The following is a 14259-nucleotide window of genomic DNA, read 5'->3' on the forward strand; positions in this document are numbered from 1 at the left end:
TCTTTGTCTCAAGTTTATACAGTTCTTGATCTTTACTTATTAGTTTGGTTTTTTTTCTTGCTATGAAACAACCTTTACCCTTTCAAAGGTCTACACTAGAGAACCTTAAAAACAATCTGAACAATCAAGCTACAACATAGACTCCATTAGAAGCTCTTGCAAACCACATCGCTGTTTGGTCTTTGGGGTTAACTTTTGTCTCTTTTCCACCAAATGGTCCCAGGAACTAAATATCCCCAGGAACTAAACTCAGAAACTAAATCAGAACCATACAAGTTATCTTTGCACATTCATAATTGCCTTGTGGGGGTAGGGACTAAATTAAGAAACAAGTTCCTTTCAGTGGAACTACAGCTAAAGTTCCTAAGTTAATAAAAAAGGTTTGTGGGTTTCCGAGAGTTTTTACAGTGGAAAAGGGCTATAAGACTCCACTGTAGTACTGGTAGTCTTACGGCCATACCGGACAGTCAGGTACAGTTCACTCAAAGCATGACAATACATACAACAAGACTGAAAGGTTCATCATTCATCGTCAGATTCAGTATGATTCCTGTCAAAGATTTGGAAGCATGCGTCAGTCTCTTATTGTTTCTGAGATGTTGCTTTTGGCATCTAAACAAGGTGGAAATTTGTCATAACCAAATTTCATGAAATCTATTGTTAGGATAACATGCTTCTTCTGGGGGTGTAAACACAGGTTTCATCACAATACAATTTATCGATTCTTTGGACAATGATAAGATATTTTCTGATGTGTCCCGGTACAGTCAATTTGATTTGATTTCATTTAGGGGAATGTGATTGAGATGAGACAATATTACATGCCCATTTAACACAGTTACATCCATAGCAACTCAAAAAAGCAACTAAAATAGGATTTGACAATGGTATTATTGAGCTCTTCCAAACATTTAAACTAAAAAAGAAAATTGTTTTAATAAAAAGAATGAATATAAAGTGGGAATCTAAAATAAAAGGGAATCTTATAGAGGATGTGTATCAATGTTTTTACTTTGCATCGATAATATTGCATCGTCAATCATTGAATAATTATATTGATCCAGATCGATGTATTGTTATACCCCTACTATCTTTTCTGACAAACTAACATGAGCACATCCTCTGTAACATCTGTTCTATACTGCACGTGCTGACGAGAGTTCCTTACCTCCAACACAGGCCCCGCTCCCAGGATAATCTGCTCCACCCCGCTGGCGAATCCCTTCTGGCTGAGTGCAGTCAGGTGATGAATGAGGAAGTTGGTGCTCTGGGTTTTCCCAGACCCGCTCTCACCAGAAATGACTATGCACTGGTTCCTCCGTCGCTGTAGCATGGCGTGATACGCCACATCCGCCACAGCATAAATGTGGGGTTCCAGCTTCCCCAGTGTGTGGTTGTCGTACAATTTGACATATTTCGGATTGTAGATTGGCAGGAACTGAAAGGGGTTAATCACAATAAGAATACTCCCGATGTAAGTGTAGATCTTCTCCTGGCGGAAACGTGCACGGAGGCTTTCCAAAATGGCGCGCTCTGTTAGCTCCGGGAGAGTGCAGAGGTCGGACGGAGGGTCGCTCCCTGCAGGCTGGGGGAGGAAACCCCGCTCCACCATGCGGCGACGTTCCTCAGTCACCCTTAGCCACATCTGCAGGCTGCCACCATAATGAATAGATCCGTCCAGGTTCTTCTCCCGCAGGAGGAAGCGGTAGTCGTCACCACTGCCCAGTCCACTGCGGTTCTCCAGGGCGCTCCGTGGCCACAGCATCATGCGCTGAACAGGGCAGTCGCCGGGATTCAGGATCCATTCCTCCCCGCCAAACTCTTTCACTTCAGCCAACACGTAGCATTTGGTACGATCCAGGCGCAACCGCTCAATGAGGCACTCGATGGCTTCAGCAGCTGTGGTGTTCTTGCGGGCGCCGACGGGGCAGTAGATGGTGCCCTCAGCCAGGGTTCCCGGGTAGACTCGCAGGGTGAACTCCTGGTCCTCCAGGCGCCGCCGCATGCTGCCACTAGCCGTGGCCATGTTGGCGCTGCTGGCGTAGCTGCAGCCGCCATCTTGTAAGCTCATGGTGGCGCAGCAGGTCCCATCAGCACAGCACTCTCTGTGCCCGGAGGACCAACTCAGGACATCCCAACTGGAGGAGGACAGAGACGGAGACAGAAGAGATAGAAGAGGTTAAACACGGCAGCAAAACAACAACAACAAGGGTTCAAAGGAGAAATTACTGGTTTCAGACATCACTTTATGTCCTCAGACATTTAAAGTACATTGGGTCAGTAGAGTCACGGCGATTTTATCTGTCCCATGACAGAGTAGGTCGACTCAATAGGCTTTCTGTTTTTGTCTGTAAAGGGAACTATTATCACAGACGCCACAAAAGGAGGAGCATGAGACTGAGTCAAAGAGGGAGACAAGAACTGATAGCTATTCAAAACAATGAAGAACAGTAGCAGCTTCATGAATTTAAAGGCTAGTGGCCAGCTTATCAGAGCCATGTACCCTGTGTGTGTGTGTGTGTGTGTGTGTGTGTGTGTGTGTGTGTGTGTGTGTGTGTGTGTGTGTGTGTGTGTGTGTGTGTGAGATAATCCAAGGGCTCTAACCGTGTGCCAAGATTAACAGCTGCCACCTTCCAAACAAAAGTGGCTGTAATGAGAGCACAATGGTTTACTTCACCACTTCTCTGTTGATTGTCAACAGAGCACTCAATTTTTTTCTTTACACACACACACACACACACACACACACACACACACACACACACACACACACACACACACACACACACACACACACACACACACACACACACACACACACACACACACACACACACACACACACACACACACACATACATATTTACACATACATACATATACATATACATAGTACAGGCCAAAAGTTTGGACACACCTTTTGTAGATTATCACTGAAGGCATCAAAACTATGAATGGACACATGTGGAATTATGTACTTAACAAAAAAAGTGTGAAATAACTGAAAACATGTCTTATATTCTAGTTTCTTCAAAGTAGCCTGTACTGTATGTATGTATGTATGTATATATATATGCCCTTTAAACAACAAACAATTCTTGACAAATCCACAGTTATTATTTCCATGAGAACATGTACCACTGCCCTTTAAGGCTCTCTAAAATCCCAACCCATTTTTGCCAGATGATTTTTAATTTCCTTCAATGGCTCTCTCAGCTAAGTGCACGGGCTAGACAGATAGATACAGGAAGAGGAAGGAGTGTATGAGCCAGCCAGTTGTCCTTTGAGCGTCCCAGACAGACCTTCCTCTCCCTCCTGCCGTCTGGACTGATCCTGACCACCTACAGCAGTCTGCAGCAGCCCACCAACACCAGACAGAGACAGAGAGAGAGAGAGAGAGAGAAAGAGAGAGAGGAAGACAGAGAGAGAGAGAGAGAGAGGAAGAGAGAGAGAGAGAGAGAGAGAGGAAGACAGAGAGAGAGAGAGAGAGAGAGAGAGAGAGTGAGGGGAAATAACTAGCTGGGTGTCTGTAAAAACAAAGAGATGAAGTGTAATGGAGGAAAGACGGAGCAGAGGCAGAGACGACAGAGCTGAGAAGTGGACAGAGATGAGAGAGAATCCACAAGATTCAAAACAACGTTCCCCTCGTGTCTGATGCAGTCACTTGTTGAAATGCTGACGAGCTTTTCAAACGAGTAACAAGTCAGAGCTTCAAGTCTATTATGCAGAAATGTATATACATTCTACAGTATTCATGGTTCGTTTGTGCTGTCTGGTGGGGGTCCTTTTTGATATTTCTGGTGCTTGTACAAATAAGAACCATACAAATGAACAGACGGACGCTGAAGAAAAGCTACTCAGGCAAATCTGTGTCACTCCAAAAGTTCCCAGACTGCAGATCAAAAATCGTATGTGAGACACTGGATTGATTGATTAACAAACAAATAAACTACAGTGAATTGAGACTTCACACTTTGAGAGCATCCACACTTTTTGTTGAGATCTCTGCCCACATTAAGACATCAAAACAGCAGGAACAGTTCTTCTTCTTGGTCTTCTTCCTGCTCTTTCAGGTGGCAAACAACCAAATTGTGCATCACAGACAACATGTGGTAAGAGGTGAAACAGACAGCTCGGCGACCATGCCACAGTCACCCAGTCCACAAAAGTAAAAGTAAAAAGAGTCAAATGCATAACATCAACAATAAGATCAACTCAACAGTAAGTTAAAGATGATTATTGGTAATGCCTCCAATACTGCCTAAAATGCTGGTATCGGGAAGTACCAGAGTCTGTGCAACGATCAAATACCACGTAATAAAGGTCTAAAGAAAATGTACATTAAAGTAGTTTATTTATGTTCGTTTTCTTTTATAGCTGACATAACAAAAGAAAGTTCTACAGCATTCTTTGTTTGTGTTTGACCTGAGAGATTTAAGCTGAGCCAGACCGAAAACAAAGATAGAAATCATATCACATCCATACAGAGAGAGAGGTATACAGCTGTTAAAACAAAATAAAATATATGACACACTGGTATCAGATCAGTACTCGGTATCGGCCGATACGCAAGATCAGGTATTGGAATTGTTATGGGGAAGCAAAAATTATATCAGACCATCTCAATTTACAATCACCAAAACACATTGTGTTTATCCTTAAGGTCTAAGAAATATGTTTTTAAAGCCAATTTTAAATCAAACTTTGTTTACATCCATGATAAACTAGCTTACAGTCTTCTTCTTCCCTGTATTTGTTGCAGCATTGATGCATTTTTATCTGCTTTACTGGCACCTGTATATCAGTGGAATACTGTAAAACCATATGCAGGACTGTATATTGTGATATCCACAGGCATTGGGCAAACAAAAGGGGACACAATCAAAGATGCTATATATGAGCAACATTAGCCTCTAGCATTTTGATAGCTTGGTTAGCACTGAAGTTATCTCAGTAAGGCGACACAGTCCCGTCTTGCATCTGAGCTGCCTTTATCACCAGCTGTTCTAGCCTTCCTTCAGCTCTGCAGTTTCTCACCATTATCAGTTCTCTGGAGCTGGCTGATCTCAACTGTCAGTCTAACTCAGTGAGTCATTAAGCTGGAAGCTAGTGACTTATGACTGTCGTCCTATTGTCACCGCAAAAACCCTAAGGAAAGACAGGCTGCTTTCACAAGAACGGATGACAGATACAGTAGCATGGGAGAGAGTGGACAGTATATGAGCAATTGTGTGGGTTTAAGTAAGTAACAACCGTCTATATTTCTTCACACTGGACCAGACACTATCAAAAATACCTAACAATAATGTTTGGTAGTAACTGTTTATTATGCATTTTCAAATATAACTCTAACCCAGGGGATAAATTGTAAGAAATACAAAATATCTAGAATTATAATTGTTGGTTGAAACAAATCTCACCTAAAGAATGAGCTTGGATCAACAGAATTATGCAGATCTACTTGAAATTTATGTTAATGTTGGTTCTGAGCTGCTAGAACACTTACAATTCTGTACAGATAAACATGTGAAATCCACCATGGCACAATGTGGATATATGGCTTTTTCCTGTCACAGACTGATATAGAGTAGTACACTGACTAAACAGCTGGTGTATGCTAGGTTTTCCTTTCCAGGACATATCTATTTATTTTAAGGTTTAAAGGTTATTTAAAGGTTAATTATATTTCCAGCAGAAGCTAAAGTAATTTGTTTGTAATAAACATAAAAATACCTTGGTAGAAAAAATATCAACATAAAACTAAAAGAAAAAGACATTACCATACAGTAGGTCACCGTGATGATCTCCGAGAAATATCATTCATAAACACCACAGATGTCACCAAAATAAAAGGATATTGCGGATTACCAGTTTAAAGGATAGGAGGGCAATCTAAATCCCTACTTCTGGTAATGACGTTTTTCCCCAAAACATGAATATACGGCAAGTTTAATTCTTCCCTTGCCTGCCTTGTTGCCTCAACAGCTACAGTATGACCCCCTCCGTCCTCCGCTGCAGCAGAGCGGAAAATCACTGGACTGTCTGTCAGACTTTATGAACCAGCGAGCTGGACAGCAGGAGACATCAGGAGTAGGTGGAAGGTTGTGTTGCACCGTATGAAGGATCAGGGCTGGGGACTGATGGATGGTCTTTTAGGGGCAGAGTTCAGAGTGAGGAGCAAAGGTTTTAAACCAGCTGAGGCTCTGACAGATCATGTGTGGAGCTACGAAGTTGGCCGCCAAATTGTTTTTTGAGATGTGAATACACTTTTCTGGCATTTTCTTTAACAGCTGCATACGGTGAGGTCATTCAGAAAGGAACTAGAAGGCAATTAGACACCAAGTACAATGGGCCGACGTGACCTTAATACTGTATGTTCAGCATTTGAAGCGACAGAGTTTAATGATGATGGATGAAGACGGAAAATGATATAAGTCAGGCAGAGCAAGGAACGGCGGGGATAAGATGAGGTGAAAAGAAAGAGAAAGCTGTGGAAAGAAGATGAACAAAAGAGGTGGCGAAGTAGAGGAGGCTAAGCGCCTGTTATGTCTTGTGTTGATACGGTCGAAATTTGAAGTGCTGACAGCATGTGGAGATAAGGCCGTAAGCTGACATGGTGGAAGAATGAGATCGTGCATTAAATTGGAGAGAGATTGAAAGAGTAGAGGACGTCTGAATGAGAACGTGCTTAGTCATTTTACTGGAGGACAGGTTCAGCCCCGGGTCACACTCATTTAGAGCCATCACTCAGGTGCTAATGTTAGAAAACAGAGCTCCTTCCAAGTAGGCATTAATGTATAAAGAGAAAGTGTCCAACGGAGAAAGGAGATCCGTTCAGCGAGGACCAGAGGGTGTAAGTTTAGAGAGGAGAAAGAGTAAAGGAGAGAAAGTGGCGGACAGGAGTAGGGCTGCAAATGACAATTATGTTTTATTATTTACTAATTGATAATTGTCGAAAATGTAAAAAAAAAAACGTGATCACAGTTTCCTACAGCCCATGGCAGTGATTCACACACATAGACTTAATTGTGGCGGCCGCCACACATTGCATTTTGTTATTTATTTTTTTAACGCTAGTTAATACACAAATTCGTTTTGCTAAACTTCCTTCGTTTGTCTCTTTGTCACCACACACACACACACACACACACACACACACACACACACACACACACACACACACACACACACACACACACACACAGCCCCTCTGCTCTGTGCACACAGCGTCTGTCTCCATTAAAACAGTGTTGCCAACTTAGTGACTTTGTCGCTCGATTTAGTGACTTTTCAGACCCCCTTTACGACTTTTTTCACAAAAGCGACTAGCAATAAATCTGGCAACTTTCTATAGAAAAGACCGCAGATTTTTGTAAAAAAGTCAGTATTGTCCAGCATGCATGCAAGGTATTTGTCTCCAGTGGCCGCCAAAACAGTCCCCTCTCTCTGAATCTGTTTTGCAGCCCCTCCCCTCCCCGTGTGCGTAGGCAGGTAGAAAGGGAGAAGGGACGGTGTGCGGGGGACGGTGTAGGTAGGAGAGATAGTTGCTGACACACCCACTGAGCTTTATGCAAATGATTGCGTAAACTGTGACTGTGCACGACTAAAGGCAAGTTTAAGAATAGACTGTGAAGATGCATTTTATGCTCTGAAATTTGATATGAACGGTCAATTCATTAACTAAAAACTCCCCCAACGAAGGCTGCAAGTCTGCATTGGGGTTGCTTTTGTCCATTAGATGCTGCATTAGAAGTGCATTAAATGCGTTTTTGTGTTTTTAATTTGTTCAGGAACTATCAGGGCAGAATTTGCAGTAAAGATGAGGTGGAAACTAAGAGTCCATTTATCACAATTCTGTTAGCCTAGTCTTGTTTATTAGACTCAAATTAAAGTTTTCATTGAAAAGAGGCTTTAATAAAAGACTGAAGTCTTGCATTTTAATGCCTCGCAAAGTTCTCTTCTATCCACTGATTGTGTACAGACCCTTTTCCCTCTCTATAGCCACTGAGATGAAGAGGTGTGTTTCTCATCTTTAAAAATCCTACGTTTGTACAACTCAAGATTGTTCTTTGGCAAAGAAAGACATTAAAAACTGATATCTTAATGCAGCAGTGCAGCAAACATGCAGTAAATTACTCAGCGTCTATAATAAATGCATCAGAGGAGGCGGGGAGTCTTTAAGATTATATGAAAAAGGGGGGAAAGCTGCCAGAGCCAGGCACACATCCAAGATATTAAATACAGATGAGAAGCTCAACTCGTCCTGCAGGTCTTTAAGAGTCTGGCTGGTAAACAGTAACACCCCCTCCTCTCCCACAGTCGGTTCTCACCAGCATAACAGCAATAAACACCAAACCTCAGCATTCCTCAACACTGCTCACATACACACATAAACACACACAAGTTCACTTAACTTTACATCTCTTGACACAAAAGGTGTTTTCCTCTCTAGCCCCAAAAACTGAGGGTTGTACTGTACTGCTGATGGTTGCATTAGTAGTTACACAGTTCATTTGAGCTGTGACTAATACAGAGTACTTCTTGTCTACCTCCACATACACTCGCTCTCGCCCCTAATCACTCATCAAATTAAGGATTACAGGCATATTTCAAACTCCCCGTGAGTTTACTCCTCACTAGTGGCTGTTGCGGATCTACAGTAGCTACTGAAGCTTACTCCAAACACACACACAGACACACACACACACACTCCCAAAGCATAAGCTCAGACGAACGCCACACCTTGTGGTCACACCTGTGGATTCAAAACTAAGTAAGGTGTGTGTGTGTGTGTGTCTGTCTGTCTGTCTGTCTGTCTGTCTGTCTGTGTCTGTGTGTCTGTCTGTCTGTCTGTCTGTCTGTCTGTCTGTCTGTCTGTCTGTCTGTCTGTCTGTCTGTCTGTGTGTGTGTGCGTGCGTGACTTGCATGCAGCTGGCATCGTGGAAGCCTAGAATTCAACTGGAGTTTTGTCTCATTTTTGTAAAATGTTTTTATTTTTTCAACCACTTTTTCAAAACATGAAATATTCTGGGATTTTTTGAAAATTAAAAACTAAAACAAAGCAGCTGTATCTCTACCGTAGGTTTAAAAAGTTCCCTGACTTGTTGGGCTCTTGAAACCTTTTGTATAACATGTATTGTCATAATGCTACAAGCAGTTGTTTCCCCCCTCCGTTGATATCTACTGGTTTGCAGGATGCATGCATGATTTGAAGCCCTTTTTGTCTTTCAAAGAACTATATCATTATTTTTCAGGTGTATAACCGAGTACACAATCATGATGGTCTTTGAAGAAAGATTGTCTGAAAGTGGATGCCGTTATCTCCATTTGTTCGATTCATTGCATTCCGCCCCTCACTGTTAGAACTCTATGAAGGCTTTTTTCCCCTTAAAACAGGTTTTACCTTCAGACGTGGGGTCAGACAACCTGGTTTGTTTACTGAGCCATTAAGTTGGTGCTTCTACTGCAGCACTGACTACTTTCAGCGTGCATGTGTTACTGGAAAACACTGAATGTGTTCAGGCAACTTTCCCTGGAAAGTTAAAGGTAAAAAAGAAGCTAAATAGTAAATTCCTTGTGCGTGTGCGTGCGTGCGAGCGAGCGAATTCCTGAATTCCAGCAGGCCAGCAGTGCTCACAGGAACTGAGCCCACGCAGTAACAAACATCTACCACAAACTCGTGCACACAGAGACAGTGTGTCACTGTGTGTGTGTGTGTGTGTGTGTGTGTGTGTGTGTGTGTGTGTGTGTGTGTGTGTGTGTGTGTGTAAAGGGGGAAAATGCATGTGCTTCTGCTCTGACAAAGATGCTAGCATAACACTCTTTTCTGAATTCTTTCCCATCATACTCTACAACTCAGCTTGGTTAGAGGCTGCAGTACCTTTAGCTGTAGTGTTTCTTCTTCTCTTTCAAGTTGTAAGTATTTTTACGCTATTTGTAGAAGACAAAACAAGAAAATGAAACGAGAAGAAGAGGTGAGGATGAGGAAGAAGAAGAGGAAACAGGAAGAGGAAGTAGAGAAGAGCCACTTCCCCATCCTTTACATTACATTCCCATGGGGATGACACCTCACACACACACACGCGCCCACACACACACGCAAACACACACTAATGGAGCATCAATGTCAGAAAAAGACCACTGTGGGGAGCTGTATTGATTGAAGACCCCCTCCTCGCTACAATCACACACCATCTGAGCAGCTCTGTTGCCGTGGTTACAGGCAGATCGAAATAAATTAGTGCCTTGTGCATCTTTTATCTTCTTAATGTGATATTATGGTGTTTTCTTTGTAGAATGTTGCACTACTATTGACACTATCTTTTCTTAAGAACCACAATGGAAACAAGTTTTTTTTCTGGTTTTGGGGTTAACTGTTTTTATTGTTGTGTTTTTCTATTCCCCAAATCTCTGTTTTCCTTTTAATTCCTTCTTTCCATGTTACATAACCAGCTGCAGATCATGCAGTAGTTAAAGCAGCACAAATACGTCACTTGAGGAATTTTGAAGATCTGTGGGCCCTTAAACCAAAACAATGAGCTGAAAGACAATGTGACACTAAGTAGGAAATGTGCTAAATATTTTCTGTACTGCATTATTTATAGAATACTTTTAAAAAGCAAATTTTAGTCATGTACTGACTTCTATGTGTATCATAAATTCAAATATAGGCTTAGAAATGCTTAGCAAACTGCCAAAACAAAACAGAGAGAGAGTTTTATGTGGCTCTATTCTTTCTCAGCTAGCTGAGGAGGCAGCTAACCAGCCCCCGGGGGACACGGATGACTCTATAAGTGATGAACAGCGAGTGGTTATTGATCCAAGCCTGTGTGCAGGGAGAAAATGTCGACCTCGCCCTCGTGTGTCCTGCAAACCTCCTGCAAAACCTTCTGAGCGTAAGCATGAACGTGACCAACAGGAAGTGACAGACAGCCTGTAAATTTAATGTGACCTCTCAAACGTGATGTTGGTTTTTGAAAATACATAGATGATGAATCTTGTATTTGAGTGTTAAGATGGACTTATTGGTTTGTTGGTTGGGACATTAACAAAACTGCTAGTACTAAGGTCAAAACAACAAAACCAATGATATAAGATTGATATGTTGAGGGATGATGAATTACTTTAGACAGGAAGAGTAGAGCAGGTAAAAGAGGTGTTTTGTGTGTTGATAAGATTGTGTTTCAGTAGTTTTTGTGAATTGGAGTTATTGCACAAGACAAATATTCATTCTGAATAAGTTTGCTGATTTCCAGAGATATTCATGCAAAAGAGGAGCCGTGTTGTAAACAAGACTAACCACGTTTATAGCCATGCTAATGGCTCTGTGAGGTTTTACTTAAGCACAGCAGTGCTTTGAGCTGAATGCTTATGTCAGCATGCTAACACGCTCATAATGACAATGCTAACATGCTTGTTTAGCAGGTATATTGTTTTTCATCTTTGTTCACCATCTTAGTTTAGATGGGTTAGCATGCATAACATTAACACTAAACACAAAGCACAGCCAAGGCTAATGGGAGTGTCAGTTTTGTAGGAATTTAGAAATAAACCAAAGATGTGGAATTTAATGGCAATGCCACAAAAAGCTGCTCAAGTGGTAGACTGACCGGCAGAACAACACATTGCTAGCGTGGCTAAAAACCACCATGCCTTGTCTACTGGACCAACAAATGCAACTATGAATGTGGGAATGTAAAACCATCACCCTGACTACGTTGGTCAAAAAAATCTGTGCAGGGATACATGTTGTAATAAAAACAACTGACTTAGTTTAAAAAATTTAAACTTAAACCAACTGTTCATGTCAATTACACCCAAACTCTAAGTGCCTGTGTAGCTCACCTGGTTGAGCATGCACCCCATGTTCAGAGGCGCAGTCCTTGTCGCAACGGCCAAAGGCTAGATTCCGACCTGCGGCCCTTTGCTGCATTCCATTCCCTGTCTCTATCCCCCCTTTCCTATCTCCAGCTCTCCTGTTTAAGGTCTAAAACGTCCTATAAAAAGTCTTAAATTACAACCAAACTCTCTTGGTCTTCTCTTGCTGTAACTGTGCAGAATAAACGTGGCTGAGTCTTAGCCAAGGACAAGTGTGGCCTACATTTCTCTCCAACAACCTGAAGAAGGCAACAGAACCCCCCCCCCTTCCCCCTCAACGCCCCTCCCGCCTTTGTGCTCCAGAATAAGAGGTGATCTGCCTGCAGCTTTGGCTCTCAAGGTGCGGTCAGCTGAACACTATCCAGAGGAACTATTGCTGAGTAACTACTGGACACCACAGAGCTGTGGAAAATGAAAGAGTAGACTTTAAATGGCCTTGCAGGAACAACAACAGACACGCTTAATAACGCAGAAGCTCGCTTCATTGTGAGTGAGGAAACCTGCGTCTGAAATGTCAACAGAACGACCACAGACGTACAATCTGCTGCACAGTTACCCAACATAAACAGTCCAACTTTCCAAGTGATGCTACCAAAACCAATCTAACCTTGCCAGGGTCACAGCGTCACTAATGGCTCCATCATCCTCATTGATCCTCCAGTTCCCACCTCTGTTTCCCGTTGGTCCCGCAGCTCTATGCTCTTGCACGATCAATATCTGCCTCTCCGTTTTGTGCATTAGATATCCACATTGTTCATTTTCAAATAATCAATGTCATGATAAACTCTGATTTGTATTTCCACTGCAGAGCCACAAATTTCTGGAGGACGAAGCAGGTTAGGCCGAAATATTTGACATCAATGTGATACATTTCTCTCAAATCAAGTGCAAATATAAATTGGGAAATATTTCAGAATGTACAGCTTATTTTCTACTGCATACTCAATCTAAGCTGCCCTGGTTATGACGGTCTGAGATGTAAAATGTCTGGACCAATTAAATGCCGACAAAAGGGTGCAATCCTCTTTTAAACGTTAATTTAAAACTGCTTCTTTTTGCCTTTCTACTGCTTTCCAATCATACCCAAAGGGGCTCAGGCTGAGTAATGTTTGCGGACTTCCTCATGCATAATTTCTGCACTGTAATGAATGGCGGGGTCGTGGCATTTTGGGAAGATCAAAGCAAAGCAGGCCTGGCCTTAATAATGGCCCTCACAGTGCTGGACCAGGAAGAACCAAACATGTCACGACGGGCAGGATGCAAACATGTGTTTCAATGGAGAACATGGGATTATTCTTTTTGATGCAGATGCTATAGTTAATAGTTAGACTACCCATCCTACAGGCTTTTTTGACATTTGCTAAATGCAGTTTTAGATACACAGTTGTACGTACAAAAGGTAAAGTGATTGTTTTATCTGGACATTTAGCCACTTTCTCTCCGCAGGCCTTTCACTTTTGGTTCACGTCAACAGCCAGCCACGCCTTGATTGTGGACGGACAAAACAGGTCAGGAGCTAATACGTGCATATGTTTGTGTGTGTGTGTGTGTAAAAATACATAAAAGCAGTTGCATTCCTTGCGGACGGAGCCAAATGGCTTTGAGATCAAGAGGTCTGCAGCACTTCAACAAAAGTGGCCTGAAACACGACATTGGTCGCCGCACAGCCAGAAAAAGGACAAGCAAAACAAGGGTGCTACAAGAATTATCAGCGGCATGTCTTTTAAACAAGAAATGGTATTTGAGATTCAGCAGAGGGAATGTCAAATTGCATGTTTGCAATCAAATTTGGAGCATTACCTTCAACAATGGCTTTTAAATTTCTGAAGAAGCACTGGAATCTAAAACGACATATCATCTGCTGGAGTCTTTCTCAGGCTTTTATTCCCTATGATCATCTTTAAGACCTTAAAAGAATAGGACTTGCAGCACACATCTTTTTAATCAACAATTCCCCTAGATTAACACTGAAGTCATTCCATAAATAAAAATAGCTTCAATAGCAACTAACTGCTATATAGTATACTAACTAACTGCTGTATATAGAGTTTATTCCTCTCAGCTCATACAATTAGCAAAGTAGTTTTAAAGGTCCCATGGGATGAAAATTTCACTTTATGCGTTTTTTAAACATTAATATGTATTCCCCCAGTGGTTAGAAATGGTGATAGGTGTAAACCGAGCCCTGTGTATCCCGCTCTGCCTTTGAGAAAATGAAAGCTCAGATGGGCTAATCTGCAATCTTGCTCCTTATGAGGTCATAAGGGGCAAACTTACCTCCCCTTTCTCTGCTTTGCCCACCCAGAGAATTTGGCCCACCCATCATAGAGAAACAGCTTTCAAACAAGCAAAGTGGCAGTTGGTCAAGGCCACACCCGCAGC

At 42.2% G+C, this 14259-nt stretch overlaps 1 protein-coding gene across 17 annotated transcripts in view; it reads right to left on the bottom strand.

The window, feature by feature from the left end:
- Positions 1-14259, bottom strand: part of LOC117949389 (unconventional myosin-IXAb-like) — a 137462-nt gene that overhangs the window by 100119 nt on the left and 23084 nt on the right. For all 17 annotated transcript variants that reach the window (XM_034879608.1, XM_034879606.1, XM_034879612.1 and 14 more), the window contains exon 2: positions 1169-2138. In XM_034879608.1, the coding sequence (XP_034735499.1) occupies positions 1169-2071 (903 nt within the window). In that variant the 5' untranslated portion in view covers positions 2072-2138. The remainder of the gene's footprint in view (positions 1-1168; positions 2139-14259) is intronic.

Source organism: Etheostoma cragini, chromosome 8 (assembly GCF_013103735.1).
Source record: "Etheostoma cragini isolate CJK2018 chromosome 8, CSU_Ecrag_1.0, whole genome shotgun sequence".
Taxonomy (NCBI): Eukaryota; Metazoa; Chordata; class Actinopteri; order Perciformes; family Percidae; genus Etheostoma; species Etheostoma cragini.